At 44.1% G+C, this 22120-nt stretch overlaps 1 protein-coding gene across 1 annotated transcript; it reads right to left on the bottom strand.

The window, feature by feature from the left end:
- Positions 1–874: 874 nt before the first annotated feature.
- Positions 875–6277, bottom strand: LOC149865827 (lysozyme C-like). Its single transcript, XM_090042511.1, has 4 exons — positions 5629–6277; positions 4279–4443; positions 2680–2758; positions 875–1334 (listed from the first exon to the last, which is right to left on the bottom strand). The coding sequence occupies exons 1-4, from the start codon at positions 5762–5764 to the stop codon at positions 1268–1270; spliced, it is 447 nt and encodes a 148-aa protein (XP_089898637.1). The 5' UTR covers positions 5765–6277; the 3' UTR covers positions 875–1267.
- Between the last annotated feature and the right edge of the window lie 15843 nt (positions 6278–22120).

Here is a 22120-nt window from a genome sequence, read left to right as displayed (position 1 = left end):
CACCTCCCACCCAAGCCCCTAGCAGGCTGCAGGTTGGGAGCCAGGCTTCACTCTGCTGCAGCAGCTGCTGCCTCCTGACTGGAGAGGGCTGTGGACCCAGGTCCCTGGCCCCATAGCCCTGGTAGTTGGGGCCCCCCTCCAGCAGGGCTAGGGGAGCAGGGGCTGTGGGTGGGGGGGTGAGGGGCACCAGCAAGTCCAAGGGGGGCTATGGGAGAAAAGTGAGGGGGATGTGGAGGCCCGGGAGGCTGTGGGAGGGGAGTGTGGGGCACCAGCAGGGCTGGGAGGTGGGGATTCATTTTATTTTTATCAGAGAATTTGTCATTTTTTAGGATCTCTGCTAATAATACAGCCCTCCGCTTCTCTTGCCTCTTATGTCGTAGGTCCACTAGGAAGTTTAACTCTACCAGGTGCTACCAAACCCCGGCAGGACCATTTGGAAACAGAGGATTGACTGCCAAAGTGCAATGCAGTCTTCTCTGCTCCCTCATTGACTTCAGTGGAACTACTCACATGATAAGTACTTTGTGAAATAAGGACTAATGCATACATGTATTATATAGGCAGTATAAAGCATATGAAGTCTGTTCATTCTCTAGCTTTTAAATGTATGGGTTTCATAAATGGTGTGAAAAATAATATTCATATATTTACTTCACAGTCATAAGTTTTAACGTGTCTCACATTGTGTTTTTGTGCTATTTCTAACTGAGTGTACAACTGCCTACCAAAGTTAGATAAAACTGCCAGATGCTCAAGAAAGATGGCATCTAAGGCTCACTAAGGAAGTGCTGTTCTTGAACTCTTTATTATATTGTGCTGTCTCAGAATCTCTTCAAGCTCTTGTGCATATTTAACAATAAGACATAAAACCATATGCAAATTAAGCAATTTTATTGATTAATGAATTTAAGCTGTCAAAGCAAAACATATATTGGTACTGGTTAGCAAAATAATATTGAAGCAGAACTTCGCTGAAAAATTGTGTGTGCAGGTGACAGAATCAGAGCGTTTGAAGGGTGTTGAACACAAAATAGGTCTCTTCAGCTGGTCATGTGGAAATATTCAGAGTCTTCCCAGCAGAGAGTAAAGTACTTGCATTCTGCCACTCAGTTCAAATTATCTTAAAGCTTTTCTCATGCGTTTGATTTTATTTTGCTTATTTATTTTATTATAGAAAGGGAAACAAATGAGAGGGAGCATCTTGTTTATGTGAAAAGCTGCCTATTTGAATAACTGAACTCACTTATACCCCTAACTCTTTTTTTCCCTACAGTTTGCAGTCCCTGATGAACCGGGAAACATCTGTTCCTTTGCAGTGGTTCTTCCATGCTACCCTGTGGAAGGAAAAATAATGTTAACTGATAATGGCAAACTCAGCACTTGGTCAAAAGCCCCCAAGGGGGAAAAATTTATGCAAGCGCTGTTCTGCCAAGGGCTAAACTAATAGAACAACTCATTTGCCACCAGTCAAATCCTGGCTTTTCAGGTCTCTATGGCACACAGACTGCTTAAAGCACAAGCCAATTGGACTCTGGAGCTGTGCCTGTCAACTACAGGTTGAGATTATCAACACCTCTGAAAAGACTGTGCCATAGTTGTCCAAGATTGCCTGCACACTGACCAGCAGCTCTTCATAGTAAAGAAAATTTGGTTCTTCGTATCACTACTCTCTATTAGATGGAATAAAAATTGTTTGTATTTAAGTTCTTTACTGTTAAAAAGTAGCAATGGCTGTTCACCTTTAGCTCAAGAAGTCAGGCTAAACTTCTATGGGACAAATATTTTTGTTTTATCCCCAATGCCACCATGAAGTATGAAGAGATTCTGGCACGTAGGATCACAACAGCCTTGAACTTCTTGGTGTTTATAGATTTGTTGCATTGGAATTTGAACTGCAGGAATCTCAGATGCTCCAAAATTAGTTACCTAAATAGAAGTGTGTGTATCTGAGATGCAATGGACACACACTGCACTGAACCTGGGAAGAGTCAATTGACTGTCCTGGAGATAGCAGCTGAAGTTGATCCTAGAACACTTGTCTCCAAAAAGTCAGGAGGGAATTATAAGGGAGGATGCTAGTTTCAGGGTTAACCAAAAAGAGAGAGTTTGCATTGGAGGGAGAGAGCACCTAGGGCGTGGGATCATCTAGGATCTGTCAAAAGAACAGGCTTGGATAGGACTGAACTGGACTAGATATTGTGCTGTCTGACCCTTACTTTGTCAATGAAGTCAAACCTAGGAAGTGGCTTTTGAACACCAGCACTGGGACTGATGTTTAAAGCTGGTGGTAAAGACTCACCACAGTATTGCTACCCTATGTGTAACAAAATTGTAACTAAAAGATTTTTCTTTGTTCTGTGGACTAGGGATTTTTGGAGCAGAAAGATGAGTTTTTCTCTACTCTTCTGAAGTTTCAGATGGTCTTAATGTATGTTGTAGTTACAACTGTGACCGCTTACACACCCATTAATTTATTGCAATATTGACTCTTAGTAACTGTGTAAGTTCTGAATTCAAATGTTAAAGTATAAGCATTGAGATCTTTGAAATCTGCATGTTGCTTCTCTCCCAACTTGCCCCTAACCAGATCTTATTCTTTTAATTAGCAACCCCTGCCCTGTATTGTACAAAGACAATCACTGTAAGCAACTGTTGTTCTTGCAATAATTGAAAACATACCATGCGTTCATGCCCTGTGGATCTCTGACAATCCTCTTTGCACAGTTAACAGCTACTGTAATATCTGGTTGCAGTAACTCTAAGAAAATGAATATACAAAATAAGAACAGTGGCAGGAAGAAATAAAAAATAAAAATAAAAAAAAATCAACATTTTCCCATCATTTTTGATTCAGTAATCTTAAAAATGATCCTCAAATTAGCTCATATTGATTAATTATGTTTATTATAGTAATATCTGAGGACAAATTGCACCTTGAGCCCCATTATGGTGTAGACCATACAGAAAGAGTAGCAGACAGTTTTTGTCCTGAATGCTTGTAATTTAAACAGACCAGACAGACACTGAGTAGAGAAAAAGGGTATAACACACACAGGGTGCATCTACATAAGACCCTTTACTGTGCAGCACACTAATAGGCTGTGCAGTAAAGCGGCACTGTCTACACATGCACAGCTTTTACTGTGCAGTAAATTAGTCTACTGCACAGATGGCTACCACCTGTAGATACTGGTAGTAGATTAACTACACAGTAGCACATGTGTAGATAGTTGACTGGGAGCAAATAGTTCCCGGTCAGCACAAGCAGCAGGGGACAATCAGCTGATCAGGGCATTGTGCTGGGAAACTGTCCCTTCCCCTGAGCAGCTGCTTCCCAGTCCCACACCTAGATTGGCCAATTGGTGAGCAGTTCTGGGAGGCAGCTGTCCTGGAGGTGGGACATCTTCTAGAGCCAAGGCCTGACCCTTGTGCCATTTGCCAGCCTGGGGATGGCACCTGGGGGACCCTGGAGTTCTGCCTGGCTGCTGTAGGAGACAGAGCAGGGCAAGAGTAGCTCTGCACTGAAGTACTCTCATTGTGAGCAAATATGCTTCCGTCAGGCACACGTGCATATGCCCCCCCTGAGGAAGCTAACTGCACCTTATTTTACTGAGCAGTCAGCTTACAGTGCATTAATAGCATGTGAAGACATGCCTCCAGAGAATAAATAATGGTAGCAAATGTCATCTTTGTTGCATAATCTAGTCCTAATTCCAAAATCCTCTTCAGTTTATGAGTCAACTATTCCATAACTGGACATGTCTACATGTTCATTAATGCACAGTGCCCACTGTGAATCAAATTTAGTACTTGTATAGTTAAGTACTAAGTAAATGTACAGTAAGCTGCCTTACTGTGCATTGGTGTGATTACACACTTTTTGTGTGATGCTTAACGTGCAGTAGACTACTGTGGACGAGTGAATTTCACCCTCTTGAGAGCAAAGTTAACTCTGCTCAAGCCAGTGCTACCTGGTAAGTAAAACCTTGCTGCTCTGAAAGGGAGGCACAAATGTTTTTTAATAAAGATACTTAAAAGAAAGTCTAAAAAACATTGAACACAAATCCTGATAGAAAACATCCTTGAGGAGTGCTCCTTTTTATGCCCCAGTGCATGACCATAAATTGCCATGCCTCCCTTTTGACTGAAGAATAAGGGTTTTAGTTTTGTGTTTAAGGGAGGGCTGCTAGGTTCCCACAACTGTCCCTCAGTTATACATTTACAACCCTGGGGACAACCGCAGTATAGAAGAAAGGAATATGCCCTTCATAGTGTCACCTCTGCACTGGATTCTGCATACATTCTTGGCTCCTGGAGTCTTGCCATCATCGCACCACCAGTGGCTGTTGATTTGCAAAATCCCATAATCCGTGCTTCTGTCACCAGGGTTATAGTTTACTGCATCTGTGTTAAAGTTGCTCTCGTATTTTGCTGTACACACCCCTGGCAAGGTTCCATTTGAAAGAAAAATGAGTAAAAAGACTGCTACATTTACCTTATTAAACCTCCTCCCAAGTTATGCAGCCGATTCCAGGATAAAAATGTGTGTCTCCTCTCCTTATATTATGCAAATAATTGATACAGAATGTGTACACATGTTGTTTGTTCTTTCCTCTGATCAAATTCATAATCTTATTAAATAGGAATGTAAGAAAAAACATTTTATAATTTAGACATCCAAAAATGTGAATGTCATATGAAGAGTGTGGGACCTATATCACTGAAACTACATTTGGGATCTATCTGTGTTGTCTTAATGGGCACAAAGCTTATTATAGTCAGTCCTCCCTGTCAGACAGGGTCAATAGTTCCTTTGCCATTTAGCATAAATATATCTAAATTAGTTTGGTTATAAGAAGTAGTTTTGGGTTTGAGATGTGCAGAGCTGTATGGACAACAAACAAGTTTAACTCTTTGAATTCTGTATCAGAACATGTATCTATCACCCTTAAAAACTGATTTCTTAATGATTTCCTTATCACTGCTGATAATAAGTGAAGAAAGGCCCTTCTCTTTTATGAAACCCAAACTCGTTGCAAATGCCATTAGATTTGTTCTCCTCCCCTCCACCTCCCACCATGCTCCCAGCTCTTTGGTGCTTTTTGCTTCCTTTCTCCAAATATTCTTCATTTCTTGCTCTCTACAAACCTAGTGTCTCCAGTGAACCTCCTTCTCCACCCCACATTGTCTAATGATACTCTTTATACCACACATATTCTAAATGAGGGTTTTGAGCCACTGCTGGTTGTCCTTCTACTGTTAACAGGGCTCCCACCATGGCCTCATGCCACACTCTGCACTCTGTGTCCTATTTACTCCTATGGAACCATCTTTCAGTCCTGCTACAGCAAGGCTCATAATACAGCAGGAAGTGAGAAGGGTTCAGGCACACCAAGCCTTGAGAGGAATGACTGAGGGATGAACAGAGGGTCTGAGTGTGAAGGGTGGGGTGGAATTGGGAGAACTAGTCATTTAGACTGGTATAGGGAAAAGCTTCCAGACTGAGTTAGGTCTGCTAAGTGGGGAAGGGAGAGGGAGAGACTAGATAACCTTACCTGGGATTTATGAAAAGGGTACATCACCCTCCCACCCATAAACCATGTTAAAATCACAAGGCAGCAGACTTACAATCTCCCAAAGTGTATCCTGGAATGTTAGCCAGCCCAAGCCTTTTCATGGCTGCAGCCAGCTCGCACCTTTCATAGATCTTCCCATGAGCAGCCAGGGGCAGGAGAAAAAGCTCCAGAAAAATCAGAGCCTTCATGTTAACAGTGTCACACACCCAAGCTCCAAGTGGTGAGACTGTCGGCTCACCGGCATCTGTCTCTTCTTTTAATATCTTCTGCCCTCCCCCAATCTGGAGCTACGTAGATATTGACCACCAAAATATTCTGGGTATTTCCCAATACACATAGGGTAAGTGCCAGTACATTAAGATCATTTTACTATGGTGGGAACTGGCTGGTTCAGTCATTTGACAACTAGATATAGCCTTTTATTCCTGGAGCCTTACTTCAAATATGATTCAGAACCTAAAGCCCAGACATCACAACAACCTGATGGCTTTGACCATAGAGTCAATGATCCCAGTCCAGTACCTGTGGATTATTATCCATAATTCCACAGAACCCAGCACCAACACTAGTCTAGCCCCTTTGCAGCTCCCAAATATGACATACACCTTGTTTTTGGAAGGCAGAAATGTGTAAAAAACATATTTCTAGTCATGGCTGATTATATGACGTGGAGTAAGTCCTCCTAAAAATGCAGAGGGCCTAGGGAGTGTGTGGCATCTCAGGAGACAACCTGTGTGAAGCAGCAGGAACTTCCAGGAGTGGCAGGACAGCAACAAGACTAGGCTCCATATTTTTTGCAAGGACAGTAGCAAGACTGTTACTTCTTTACATAAATAGTTCATATGTTTTCCTATCATTTCTATACCACATGCTTCATCAAGATACTATATACTGCATGCAGCAGCTCACTTGCCCTATGCCAGCTCATCTGCTCTTTCAGGCAGAAGCTATGGTGCTCAGCCAAAGGCTACAGCAAATTCTTTAACACTAGACCTCACCTCTCCCACTTGCTGAGCCAGAAAGGACTGGCAGAAATTCTGGTCACTATTAGAGCACAGCATCTCCCTGCTTCTAATCCAGCAATGAAAAATCAGTTTCCGCACTTAGGACATGCCGCTCCAGTTTTGGAGGTTTTATTTTTGGGGAAAGGTTCATTTGGTATGTGAGAAAAAACCAGCACCCTGTACAAAATAAGAAGATAACCACCACAAACCTCACACCTTTAGCTGTCACACATCGCACTGGAAACTCCAAGGTAGATCATCAAGCCATTACAGTGTATACCTTGAGAGAAATCTTGCCTGTTTGCAGCCCCTCATTTCCCCACCCTGCTTCAAACCCCATCCCACTCTTTGCTTTCAAACAGCTTCCAACCCTCATGCAAATCATCATTAGAAGCAAACTCCCCACTGAACAACAAAAAACGAAAGAGGAACCCTGCCTAAACAGCAAGTGCTGTGGGTGAGGTTGAAATGGATAATTTGTGCAAGATATTATGATCTGGTTTTGCAACACATCTCTACTGTGACTACTATATACTCCACAATCAGAATCCATGGATATTATATGTGATGATCACAGAATGAGATATACCTCACTAAATGCACTAAATGCCTTCATGGAAACTATGTGGGTAAAACTAAACAGCCACCATACTCCAGAATGAACTCTCAGAGAATAACAATAAAGGACAAAAACTAGCACAATAATCAGTAGGAGAGCAACAGAGGGGGAGTTTGTTTGCTTGGTCGGTCATGGCAGGAGGGAGCCAAGAATTAGGAGGCTCTGTATATGTTTGCATGTGGGTGCACAGGTGTGTCTGTTTGTGTGTGTCACCCCGCCTGATAAGTTTAACTGTCCAAATTTGTCACCTGATTCACGCACACACGAACTGTTAACGCAACTTCATGAAACCTTGGAATTAGAGGGTCGTACGGTGACAAAGTGGGCTGGTCCCAAATAGGACAAAGGGAAAATAATTAATGTCTTGTTCCGTACTGTGTCTATTTTGTTGCATGAGGTTGCAAACTTTGATTCACAACTAAGTACAGCCAGTAAAAATGCTGAGGAAATGGTGATAAAAGGCAGCACTTCACCACCGCCCAAAGATGGCGCCGAGCAAAAGCAGAAGGCACAACCAGAAAATGGCGCTGAACAAAAGGAGAAGCCAACGCCCGAAAATGGCGTCGACAGTAAACAGCCACGCTCTGAAATTGGTGCCGAGCCAAAGAAGAAGCTGTACCCAAGCCTGGAGGAACTGACGGCGAACCACGAGATGTCATTGAATAAAGCCACACCTACTTCTGGGCAGGGCTATCCTCCTGTCACCGCCTCACTGACGAAGAGCGATCTGACGTCACCAGATGTGATCATGCCTACACCTTGGCCAGGTCGTCCTCCTACTCCGCCTACCCTAGCAACTGCACCGCCCCCTCCGTATCCAGAGGAACCTGATGGTAAGCAGTTAATTAAAAGCAGAAGTAAAGCTGATGAAAGGGAACTTGTAAACTTCAGCTCTCCCTGTCAGCGTAGTCAAGTATACTGCAACAGGGGGTGGACAGCCCCAGGCCACAATAACAGTCCACACCAGAACTCGAGCAGAAATGAGTGATCTTCGCAAGGAAATGGGAATCCAACCTGATGAAACCCCCATTGTTTGGATGGGCCGCCTTGTAATAGAAGCAGCAAACAAACTCATCGATGCAGAAGAAGCTATTTACCTCGTTCGAAACACAGTCTGGAGTAGAGGAATAGTTACAGATCCACAAGCCATAACAGCAAATGACCACTGGCCACTAGCGTCGCCAGCCTTGGTAGTGGATGCAATTATGAGAAAAACGCATGTCTGGCATGATGGCGGTTCCAAACAACCTAATGCTGTCCATTTGATCCATGCCGTGATTGGAGTATCCTATGCTCAATGGAATCCAATTCTGAATCCTTTGAACTTAATATTACAGCAAGCTACAGCGTGGCCCCACCATTACCTAGAAAACCAAGGCCAAGTTGTTCGCTCTGGACAGTATTCGAATACGTATCGGGTCATCAAAGATGTCAACGGCCCTACAGGACCCCCGCACCTTTTAGCGCATCACAATTGGTTATCTAGGCACGCTGAGCAAAAAGTTACATGAATTATGTAATATTCTCGATACTGCTGTTTTTGTTATCTTTTGTAGGTAAACACCATAAGACCCATTGCGACCCTCATCATATGCTGCGTCGTGTATTCTGTCTCATGTATGTTTCAACACAACTCATTTTTAACGCTGTTGGCTGTTTCTACCACCAAATGCCATAACTTTGAAGAAACCGAAACTCAACGATAGACTACCGACTCTGTTTCCCGAAACTCACAGCAGCAACAGACACTGGCATTATCACCCATCTTGGACGACCATCTTCTAGTTTTAACATATCTCACTATCTTAATCTCTTTTGCTGTAATCTCCCTTCAGCAGATGTTTCGGGATTACCGTTTACTATTAGTGTTTCTGTGTTTATCCCCATACTTAAATGGCCATATGTCTGTATTGGACCGTGTTGTCCTGCCAACACCATTAACTGTTCTACCCCCAGAATGACAATTCTCGAGGCGCTCAACGTTACCCTAACTAATAGGTCCCTTTCCCAAATTGCAGATTGTATCTATGTTTTTCGAGTTAATTGGACTGCTGGCCGAAACCATTCTTTAACAGAGCCGAAAATGCAACACAATATACGCATGCTATGTAGTATTTTTCATGCATTGTGGCCTCAATGTCTTACCTATGACCCGCTAAATCCCAAAGAAAAGAACCGTCCTAACTGTCATAAGACTAACAGTTCAACCCCAGTTTGGCTAATAACACCAAGTTACCTTAAGTATGCTCAACGCCGTAACAGTGAATGTAAGCAATTTAAACCTAAACCTTGCCCGTTTCTCATCCCACGGCCAGGAGTCCTTTATATAGACCTAGCCGTCCCTTATCTTTGGAGTGACTTCAAAAACTCCAACAACTTTATTAAAATGCCCGTTATAGAAAACTGACCCTCTTGTAATTACCCTGTGCCAAATGGACACTTACCCCCCGGTTGGGTTTGGTTTAACCTCAAAACCAATGCTACCAGTATATACCCTGTTGTTACTTTTGGTGAAACTCTAACCCCAGTAACCTCCTTATGGAGCCTAAAAGGACTCCAAGTAGGTCGGAAAAAACCCACCACTGCTATTCATACAAAGTCCAGTCTTTTTCGTATGAAGCGAGCCTCCCTCACACACAAACAAGTCGATTATGCCTGGACTCTAATGTATTCTTGGGACAAAGTAGGCATCTATTTTCCCTGGACGTATGGATCAAAAATGAATACGTTCAAAATTGTCTTTTTAATTGAAACTGTTGCTAACCTCACCAACCTAGTTACCAAAGGGTTCCAAAATATTGACGAGTCATTCAAAAAAGTTCAAGCAGCAGTATATTATAATTGATTAGGCTTAGATTATCTTTTATTTGAGCATGGTGGCTTATGTGCCATGTTTAAAAACGACTTACATTGTTGCCTTGAATTTATTCCCCAGGATGGAGGTAATTTAACCCAAGTTTTAAATAGTCTTGAAACGCTTTCCGCCCAACTTCAAGAAATGACCACAAATAAAGAAAGCTGGTTAGACAATCTATTCAATTGGTTTAGCTTTGACATCTTCAAATGGTTTTTTCCCATACTTATACCTATTTTAAGTGCTTTTATTTTTATTATAATAATATTATGTATCTTTTCTTGCCTTTTTAGTGTAATCAAAAAACGCATAACCACGCTTTCTGCTTTTGTATATACACGCTTGCCAATTGTTTATGAACTTGACGAGAAGGACGACCAATTCTAAGCATGTTACCAAAGTTGCCATTGGCAAGGGGGCACGTCAAAGAAAAATCTTTGATTTCAGCTGCCGGTGGCAAAAATGTCAAAAAGTTAACATAACGTATTTTGTCATCATAGTTCCATATCCAAAAACCTCCCCCAGCTTAAATGTAAAATACATGCACAGTCATTCTTGCATGAAACCTGAGCAGAAGTAGGAAACACGCAAAGTCTGTTCACAGTCATAATTGGCAGTCCTGTAATTATTCAAGCCTGGTGTGTTGTGATTGGCTACCTGAAAACCTATAATTTTGGAAAGATTTCTGCCTTCTGCGGAGACCTCCACACACGCCCAGGAGACATAGTCAGCGATCTGGCCAGTCGCTGACCCCTCCCCACCTGCGGCAAAAATTTTCAGGTGTATCCGATTTTGTCGACTCGTCCGTTCTCACCAAGAGCTCACGAACGTCTTTGAACTGAAGTTACCTGTATGCTTTGCTGAAAATTTGCACCAAGCAGTTTATGATCCATGCAACAGAAAAGTATCTGCAAGCTGAACTGAACTTTTTCTTTCTCACTGTGTAACCACGACTTCCTTCCTACGCTGCAAATCTTCTGTAGTATAAGTAATAATACATCTTTAACCAAAACACATTTAAACCACCTGACTCCTCTCGCTTTTCCACCTGTATGACCACCGTATCGTACCCGCATCCAGCCGGTCGTGCCGACCCAGGCTAGCAGTTCAAGGGTACACCGGTCCTTGGACGCGACAGTGTGCATGTACAGGTGTGCATGTACAGGTATACATAAGAACTGCTAATGAAGGAGCAGAAAAGGAAAAACAAAGGAAAATATGTGCGTGATCTTGAGGAAAAGGTCATATAAAAGTGAAAATGATAAAGGTAGAAGTTAAGGAACTAACATTCACTTCAGTTCATTAAATATGAAATAAAATGTCCAAATGCACACTGTTAAAGCTCCTCTAAAAACACCTCCAGTATATGGTTCCTTATAGTAACTGCATTAAAAAAAAAAAACCTTGAGATTTCTCAGGCAATAATATTTGTCCTCTATTAAAACCACTCTGTAGCAGACAGCCAATATTTAAATACTTCTGTATTGGAGCATCTGAGTGTGTGTGTAGGGGGAGGAGGTAGAGGGGGTGTTGACTGCATATGGTCAGGGTTTATATTTTATAATAGAATATGGAAAAACAAAAATGGAGGGTTTGCAGGGATGAGGTGGTGGGTGGGTACTAGCAATTTGCAGGGGGCGGGGGGGGGGCAGCACAGTAGCAGAGGATATGACTTGACTGTTAACATTAGACTGAGTGTTATAATGCTACCATTCAGGGATGTGACTTGTGTGTTATCATGCTAATGGGGAAGGTAAATCACCATTCCTATGTACACAATGGAGAAACATGCTAGCCCTAAGTGGACAAAAGTGCCAGTTCACTCAAAAAACAAAGGTAAAAAAGAAAACAAAACAGCAAAAATAAACTTGATCTGGCTTGGACAAACAAGTAAAAAAAAACACAAAAAACACCCCCCCCCTCAAAAAAGTGACTGTTGTAAAATTGCTGCTGTGCAGTTGTATCTTAAGCCAGTACATTTCTTGGGGAGAGCACCTGAAAATGTATTGCTGATCAGCAGAAAATTGGGGTGGTGGGAGCATGCCACAGGGACCATGGGGTCCCAGCCCCCCCCACCCCAAGGGCTGGTTGTCAGGGTGTATACTGGCCACTGTGCAGGGGGTGCATATTTGGTACAGCAACCAAAAGCAACACCAGACTCATCCCAAGCCTCCCTATCCCCTCAAATTGACCAAGACAGTACATTTCTTGGGGAGAGCACCCGAAAATGAATCACTATTGGCAGAAAACTGGGACAGTGGAAGCATGCCATAGGGACTATGGGGTGGCAGTCCCCCACACTCTGAGGGCTGAATGTAGGGGTATATGCTGGCTGCTGTGCAGGGGGGCATATGTGGTGCAGCAACCAAAAGCTAAACCAGTCACAGATTATGTTCCAATACTGTCCCCTACTGCAATTTAGTAGTAGAAGGTCAATAGGGTAAAGTTATGTGGTGCCCTCTAGCATCTTTACCTTGTAATAGCACATTAACAAATTTTGAAAGTTAAACCTATTACATGCAAAGTAGTAACAGGAATCATCATGGTACATTGCAAGAGGCAAAAAATCCCAAAGAATATATTTAGTTAGACAAAGTCAACAAGATGTACAGGCAGCCATTGAGGGTCACCTGCAATAGGTTTTACAATGATTTTTGCTGGAAAGACACTCTTCTACACATTTCTGAAATACATAACTGGGAGAGATTGTCTACACATGAAAAAGAAGGTGCTTAAGATAACCATCCAAACAAACTAGAAAAATACTCCAAAGTTTATCCTGAAGAATATCACAGCAAGTAGGACTGGTTCTCTTTCATCTGAAATATATCTGAGAGTAATATCAGTTCTGTTCTAAATAAAAGGAGAGAAAACTACTGTCATCATCGCATGATTTGTAATTTCAATATAATTCCCAAAAAAGTAGAAATAAAAAATACTACAAAATGAACATCAATTGAAATTAAGTAAAGTGAAAAAAGCTAAGAAAAAGTTTATTATCTAAATAGATGCACTTGAATTTTAGGCAACATTTCCCTACATTATAACAGTGTTAAGTAACGTCCTGCAGTTGGAAAAGGTTGGAAAATTCAACCATAGTTTTAGTTATGGCACTTGAGAAATACAATCCTGTCAACATCTCCCCAATGCTATTACAATAAGCATCATAATTAATATGAACAGAGTATTTTATTTATATATTATAACCTGAGAAATAAAAATATAAAGATCAATATCAGAGAGAAGGATTTCTTAGGGAGATATATTTATGTTAGGTATCTTACTTTGATAATGCTAATATTTTCTGCTCCTTTTTTAATTACCAATGCTTTATTTTTCCAGTTTTCCAGCAAAACTGAAAACACATGGTAGACAGCCCTGAATTAAAGCATTTTTTTTACATTGTCACTATTTCACACAGGTTAAGGTTGAGTTTTGTCCCATTAACAACACAGTAAAACTGGTTCTACTGAAGTCCGTGAAGATTTTTACTGTTGATGTCAAACTGGGGTTTCAGCCCACTGACTTAATTTAGTCTTGGTGCATTGGGCCAGGGAAAAGAACACCTCACTGGAGAAAATCCTGAAATAACAGCTACAGTTATCCAAGCCATATATACAACCTGAAACAGCACCAACCCCTGGCTATGCTTGATGCTCATGAAGAGTATGTTAGTCACATTCAGACATAAGTGGCCTGTACTGTTCCCTGGGTAGCAATGACGCACACTGCAGTGGCTGGAGGTTTGGGACTGCTGGGGAATGTCACCTTTTTTTTTTTGTCACCAACATACATATCAAGTGGCCAAAAACCCACCAGTTCTTAGCAGTAAAAAAGGACATGATATTTCCCCAGGCAGTGACTCACCAGCCAGGCACCACTGCTGCTTCTCTGCCCATCCCCACTGCCAAAGCCAGATCTTCAGCTGCTTTTACAGGCAAGTTAGAGAGTGCACAGTTCTGGGAGGAGGCAGGCAGGCAGTCCAGGGACAGGAGAGTAAGGAGCCCCCTGAGACTCACTTTGGGCCCCTCACTCCCTACCTTGGGTTTGTCAATTAAGTTAAACCCAGGAAGTGTGTCACTTTTGAACCTACACAAAGCACTGGGACTGATGTTTAATGCAGGTAGCAGAAACTCACCACAGTAGCACTACCTTATGCAAAATGGAATTAAAACTGGACTGCACATAAGAATGTGCCTGAGACTTTATACTTCTAATGACTAGGAGAAATTCATGCTTTGTTTGTGTACTCATTATTATGCAACTGGCCATATTCTACCATTTATTCCAGATCTAGACCAGTGTAATTATGCCTGAAAATAGTTGTATTTTATATGAAAAAGGAGCAGAAAGGATCATGTCATTTCATTACTGGTTTGCTACCATCTTGTTAGATCCCCAGTTGGATTACATAATTGCTTGAAGTCCCTTCCAGCCTTACTTCTCTATGAAATGCCATACAAGACAGTGTCTTGTTGGACACATTTTGGTCTCACCACAAAGTCAGCTTCAGAAAGTTTAAAAAGAAAATACTTGCTGCAATACTTTCCTGTTGCAATTCAGCCACCTGAACAACAGCATCAACAATGCAACTGTATTTACTCCATCTCCAGAAAAAGCCAGCTGCCTTACCACTTGGTTTTCCTTGCTGCTTTTAAGAAACTTCTCTCTTTGCTTTCTGCATTAAATAAACTTCCCCTTCTTTCACAAAGTTCAGTGCCAATGTTGTAAAATGAGAAATGTTTGTTTAGTAAATTATTTCTAATAATGGAGCAAGATCAGGATCTGGAGATATCTAAGATTTCACAGGCTCTTTCCCAATGATGTTTTATATCTGCCACTGAACTTTCAGTAGCAGAGGAGGAGGAAACAAAGCAAACAAGATTCTGTACAGAAATGTATCAGCTAATATAACATCAGAAGCATTTTAACTCACCAACACTGGATAGGGGATAGCATCCTAGAGCCCATCAGCCCAGGGAGCTTCTCCCACTGCATGCCATGTCCTAGCAGTAGGAAGGTTCATCCATGCCAATGTTGGGTGGCAGGGAAGCGGTGGAGGCAGTCGGGTGCTAGCACTGACCTTGGACCCAAGCCAGGTCATTCTAGTCTGCTGCCACAAAAAGGGTATGAATCAGCCAACACAGGGCGTTAATGGAGTGGAAAATTATTCGTACAATGAAAAATAAATACAATGTACAAACACAAAATTGTTTTTTGTTATCAAAACGAGATTGAGAAGTGCATTAGTGACACCGTGTTGTGAAAATTTCATCTTCCATCTTATCTACCTAATAGAGATAAGGATTCATTACTGTTGGTATTGTTGTAGTAATGGGAAGGTGTAGGCTTCTGAAAAGGGGGTGCAGATGAGGTGCATTATCATATATGAAACATTTTTTCTCCAGTTAAAATAAACTCAAAGCTTTGTAGCAAAACCCTCAGTTTTCCTTTTTTTTTAAATTAGTTTCTTAAAAAAATCCCAAACAAACAAAAAAAACCCACAACATGCCCTCCCCTTCCCCTAACCATTTTTGACTTTCTCTCTGCCCTCTCTATCCCTTATACATGATTACTAGTACTAGGTAAGCCAAGCTAAGTTCTTGTATACTATTATTACAATAAGCCCCCTTTTTATATTGTAAATAGCGTTCTGTTATGTTTGTATTGATTTTACTGTTTTATATTGTATTCTATTGTGTTCTTATCATTTGTGCATTGATTTTTGTTTCATATTAACATTGTATGATTTAGGCCTGCAATGTGGGTTGACATAAGTCACGTCAAGTTTCCATTTTGTTTGTCAAGTCTCCATCTTGTCCCCATGCCCTGTTGTGTAAGTATGTTGTAACCTATGACTCATACCTACCCCTCCTATGTAACTTGGTTCCTGAATGACTGGGGATGAATGAGGGTGCTTGAGAGACAATGGCAGTAGGTCTAAAAATAGCTCCCTCTGAATGACCAAACCATCAACACCAATACCTGGACCAGCAACCCAGCCATTGGAACCACCCTCAGCATTCAAGAAACAAAAGATGAGGCAACCCACCATTGTGCAAAGGCTGCACATGCTCAGTAAGAACACCTGGAACCCTCTGAAATAGTCTGACATTGCCTGGACATGCCCTCCCCATAGGAGATCAGAGGTAGTCTGCCCCATAAAAAAGGGGTAGTGAAGACTGACTCCTTGGGACACCTTCTCCACCTGGACCAGCACCATGCCACACCACCTATCCACCCAGAGGCCCTGCCGGCAACCTTCCCCTTCCCCCCCAGACAACAGCTGCTGGACAAAGACCCTTTCCAGCTTGGATAGGTAGCTATCACCCCCACCCTCTCTTCAACCAAGCACTTGGACTCCATTTCTCTTCCCTACCTACACTCCAACTGAGACTCCACTGAGTCTCTTTGTCCTGCTGTCATTGTGAGTGTGCATGTGTGTGAGTATGTGTGCGGGAACCAATAACTTCATGGGGCTGTATAGTGTGTTGTCTGTTTAATAAGCCTGTTATTTTGAAACCCTGAGTTGGGTTTTTGTCTGTTTCCTGACTGTTTTCTCCTTGCCACCATTTATCTGCCCCGATCTCCCAGCTGTCTGCCTCAGTTTCCAGCCCCAAGGTCCCAGCTGTCTGCCTCTCCCTTTTTCCTGGCTGTCTCCTCCTTGCCACTGGGCTTTTTCCCTTGCACCACTGACCTTGAGTAACCCTGGGGCCACTTGAGCTTAAGTAACCCCAAGCCTCAGTTCCTCAGCCAGCTTCTCTCCAGTCTACTGGTTCTAACCCCAGTTCCGGCAACTTTCACTCTTTACACTTTCTCTCTCACCTTAACCTTCCCCCAGGTATCCCAAGTACCCTAAACACCCATGTACATACTGTACCATCCAAGTTAGGAACTACTGTATGTGTAGGCGAGTTGTTTGTGTATGAACTGCTGAATATACACGTCATTGTGTGTATGATGTATGAATTAGTGATCCGTGTATGTGTATTGGTGTGTAGGTATTGACAATTGATTTTTGTCTAACTTTTGGTGTATAGTGTGTAGGTGCTTGAACTGGTGATAGGTGTGCATGTGTGGGCTAGTAATTTTGGATGTGTATGTGCCCGAGTTGGTAGTGTGTGCATGGGCACCTGGTGGGGGTGTATGCACCTGGAGTGTGCATGTGTGCATCTAATTGATTTGTGTATGTACAATTGTACACCATGCCCTGCTATCTAATAGTGCGATATTGAGATCCTGAGTGTTGACCTGAGCACACAGGTCAACAGCTTTACTAATATACTAGGTGCCTAGGGCTCCATTATTCAATTTAAGATTAAAGCAAAAACAAATACAAGTCCATTGGAATGAATTAAAAACTATTCTTCAGGACTGTGAAATAGCTGCTCCTGGTAATGAAATTCATAACAGAAAAATTGCAGAACAAAGGAGAACTTGGCTGGTGGAATTTCATGACCATTGGAAAAAGAAAATGGGTTTTAACACCTTGGAATAAAGGATTTAGAAGGGATCGGGTAGATTATAATGAGCCATAAAGTCAAATGACTCCCTTTGCACTGCCTGACTGGAAATGCTGCGTGCAACTGCATCCCCCAAGTTGTAATGATAACCATGCTGTGTGTAACAGTACAAATAGTGAACATTATTAGCACAACGGTTTGGGGAAAAAATCTTTACACAAGTGAGCACAGCTACACATCTGTTTTAGCACTTCCAAAAAGTACTTTTGGAAGTACTAAAGCACAGCACAATAACCACCTGTACTGTGCCATGCGCACGGTTAGTTTTCACTGCTACTTTGCTGTAGCAGCACACTAAAATGGGAGAGTGTGCTGCTATGGTGAACTAGCAGCTAGACATATAGGACATTTTTATACACGTGAGCACCACAGTGGCGAAATGTGCGTCAGTGCTGAGAAAATGGTGGTGGCATGCTTTTGAAGCAAAACACATTGGAGGTGCTTTAGTTCCAAAGCTCACCGTCACCATTTTCTGCATGCTGACACGCATTTCATTGGTTATAAAACTGCAAGAAGTGCAGTACAGTCCATGTCAGCTCTCTTGTGGAGCACATTCAATTAATCAGTGACCTAACGATCAAAGGGAAGCTGGGAGACAGCAACCAGGAGCTGGTCACCTTCACCATCCACTGTAAAGCAGGCAAGTCACTCAGCAAAGTAGAAGAAGTCCTTGACTTTAGGAAGCTGACTTTGACAAGCTCAGGAGGCTTGTTGGCGAGGCCCTAAGGGACCATGACCCAAAAGGGGAGAGGAGTTCAGGAGAGTCGTTGCTCCTCAAGGAAGCAATCCTGAAAGCACAAGCAATGTCTATCCCGTCTCCGAGGAAAGGCAGCAAAAGGGCACAGCAGCCTCCTTGGCTCCTGCATCTAACAGGAAAGGCCTATAATGAATAAAGGCTGGAACCACCCCCAAGGAGGAGTACTCTGCACTGGTCTGGACCTGTAGGGAGTGAACCAGGAAAGCCAAGGCTGTGACTGAACTCCAACTGGCTACACATATCAAGGACAATAAAAAGTCCTTTTTTAGATATGTGGGCAGCCAGAGGAAAAGCAAGGGTAACATTGGACCCCTGCTAAACTATATGGGTCAACTGACAGCCAATACTCAGGAAAAAGCCAACCTGCTCAACAGGTATTTTGCATCAGTTTTTCACCAGCCCCAAGGGATGGCCAGGGTGAGGGAGAACTATTACCCTTTGTCAGTCTTAACCATATAAAGGGGTATAGGTTGTAGCCATGCTGGTCTAAGGACATAGGCAGACAAGGTTCTTTGGGTGAATCTGATATCTTTTATTAGACCAACTTAAATAGTTGGAAAACGATTATTAAGCAAGCTTTCAGGTTCAAAAACCTTTTGTCAGCCTAAGGAAGTTTCAGCAGTTGGCGTTGCTCTTCCTGGATGGAATGACAAGTAAAGGAGCCAGAGGCTGGTCTGGTCTGCATACAAGACAGGCAGTCAGTGAAAATGTAGATTGAGGAGTCAATGGGTGAGAGACAGCAGGGCGAAGAGAGAGAAGGGGGATGACTAGTGGAGAGATACCTAGGGAGTCAGATGTCAGGCAGGTTATAATGGTGTCATAAATCCAATGTCCATGGTAAATTTAGTCCATGGTTTTTAGTATCCAGGAGGCTGATGAAGTGGAGTTTATAAGCTCATCTCCGGGAAGTGTTTTGTAAGTTTCCTTTGAGGATCAGGACAGAGATTGGAGAGAATGGCTTTCTTGTGAGAAATGTGCCCCCACAGGTAATTGGGTATTCCTGTCTTTGATAGATATCTGGTATGCATTCATTCTGGTGTGCAGTTGTTGTTTTGGTCTCTCCTATGTATTTTCCATCAGGGCATTTGGTGCATTGGATAAGAGAGATTACATTTCTGGAGGTGCAGCTATAAGATCAGGGAATGCTGATGGCTCTGTTGTGGAGTGTAGTGATTGTGGTGGAGGTGGAGATGTGTTGGCAGGTTTTGCATTTCTTGTCATGGCATGGTCGGGATCCTTTTGGTGTGTTCTGGGCTTGAGGAAGTTTGCTTCTGGTGATGAGGTTAGCGAGGTTTGGTGCTTGTTTGAAGGCTAGGATGGGTGGCTCTTGGAAGATCTATTTAAGAGTAGGGTCTCTTTCTAGCATGGGTTACAATTGTTTGAGGATTTTCTGTACAGCTCTTTCAAACGTGCAATCTCTCTCTCTGGAGGAGTGGCATTGTTGGGTGAAAGCTTTGTTAAGATTGGTGAGGTGGCAATCCCGGGTGTTTTTTCTTCAGTGCAAATTTGGTGGTATCTGATGGCTTGACTGTATATCACAATTTACCCAATTACCTGTGGGGGCACATTCTCACAAGAAAACCACTCTCTCTCCAATCCCTGTCCTGATCCTTAAAGGAAACTTACAAAACACTTCCCAGAGATGAGCCTATGAACTCCACTTCATCAGCCTCCTGGATACTAAAAACCATGGACTAAATATAGACATTGGATTTATGACTCTGTCCCAGGGAACCAGGACGGGACTTACCCACGCCGGTGGCGGAGCCCGAGAGGGACATCCACCACTTGTTTACACCAACGCAACTGGAAGTCGGTGCCAGTGCCGGCAAACGGACGCCGGCGATAAAAGCGGCCGCCAAGATGGGACGGGGGGGAAGAACGAGCTGGGAGCCTTGCATCAGCCGAGGCAGAAGATCCTAGAGGAGAACAGGCCACGGACCCCTCCAGTAGGAGGGATAGGGAGCTCCTGGGCAGGATGAGCTGCCAAACGCTCCGCTCGAGGAGCCGAGGACTCCGGGGAGGAGCAAACGGCAAGGTCCCCAGAGGGAAGGACCGGGAACCCTAGCAGGGAGCCGCAGCGTACCCAGGCGGAGGGGACGATACCAGCCACGGCCAGCTGCAGGACGATGAGCAAGGAGCGGCCGATGAGCATCAAGGACGAGGAATCAAGCGGCGGGGAATTTTGGGACTGCGAACCCAAGGCAAGCAGAACTTGCAGGTCCTGGGTTGGGGTGCCGGTGCGGGAATGCGACGTTGCCAGGCAGGGCCAGGCCACCGAAGAGCGCTAAGGAGGTGCTGTCAAGTGGAGGGTGATGCCAGCCGGCTCCGACCACAGACTAGGATAGGGATTGCCCAAAGGGGCCCGGGAAGGTCCGGGTTAGAGGCCCAGCCAGTAGGGCTGTGAGGGCCTAACTTCAGTTTTTCAGGTTTGTTTTCTGTTAAAAGGGATACCCCAGCTGAGGGGTATAGCCGGGGAGCTCAGGCTAAGGACCCCACAGTGAAGCCCCCGCCTTGACCGTGACCCAGCCCTGGGTCACCCAGGGTACAAGGAACTCTTGGATTAGGGTCGGTGAGACTGGTGAGGTGATTGGCCCGTCCGTAGGAAGCCGGGTTGCACACTAGGAGGGAGCATCAGAGGAGGCATAAGGCCGGGGTGAAAGGGGTGATGGAGCCCCGCAACGTGACCGCTGAGAGGACCATGGGCTGCAGAGTAACCAGGAACCGCCCTAACTGAACATAAACAACAAGTTGTGGTGGGCGAGATCTAGGGCGGGGGATGGACATCATAACACCTATGCCCAACCAGCAGCACCAGCGATGGTCCTTCTTCCACAGGCGACTACCCACAGGGAGGACCCCCCCCCCCCACCAGTCCGGCGGTCACAAGTGGTTCATTGGCCGGGAAACCTCATCCCTTTCAGGGTGAGGGCTGCCGACATGCAGTCAGCGGAGATGACGACAACAGACTTGCTGGCCCAGATGCTGCAGGCTGTGACCCAGCTATTAGGGGCCCAGCAAAGAATGATGGCACAGCAGGGTCCCCTGATGGTCCGGAGGCCAAAAATGACGATCGCAGATGACCCGGAGGCCTTCCTGGAGGCTTTCGAGCGGCAGGCCATCACACTGGGACTCGAAAGGGCCTACTGGGTGAGCCAGCTAGGGTCGCTGGTAGTGGGTAAGGCTCAGGAGGCCTATAGAGCCTTATCACGAGAGGAGGCTCGTGACTATGATACAGTTAAAGCCGCCATCTTATATCACCTTGAGATTAACCCTGAATACTACCGCCAGCTCTTTCGGGCCACGAAGGGACCCGAAGAGCGATGGTCCCGGTTGTTATTACAAAGCCTCAGGGACCTATTCGGAAAATGGGTTAATCTACCCACATGCACTATGGCCGCACTAGTGGACAAGATTATAATGGAGCAATTTGTAAATGACTTGGAAGAGCGGACACAGAGATGGGTTTGCCAGCATTCCCCTGAGTCCTGCGAGGCAGCTGTAAAGTTGGCAGAATCTTTCACGACCGCCGAATGGCATTATCCATGCGAGAGGCGGGGGCCAGGGCCTGTGATCATGAAAGAGGGGGAATGACGTAAACCTGGCCCGAAGGCCCCAGTTAGGGATATGGTGTGCTTTTATTGCGGCAAGACAGGGCATTTCGCCCGAGAATGTCCAGGATGAAGCACGGACAGATGGCAACCCCAGGGATACCCGTGTGGGCTGGTGGAAGGCCCCAAAGACCTGATCCCGGGACAACCTATGGATTGCAGTTTTGGGACGGGGG

The sequence above is a fragment of the Crocodylus siamensis genome, chromosome 4, assembly GCF_052110815.1.
Source record: "Crocodylus siamensis isolate JL-2025a chromosome 4, ASM5211081v1, whole genome shotgun sequence".
NCBI classification, from domain to species: Eukaryota; Metazoa; Chordata; order Crocodylia; family Crocodylidae; genus Crocodylus; species Crocodylus siamensis.
Note: the sequence above shows the minus strand (reverse complement) of the source record. Positions and strands in the feature narration are given on the sequence as shown.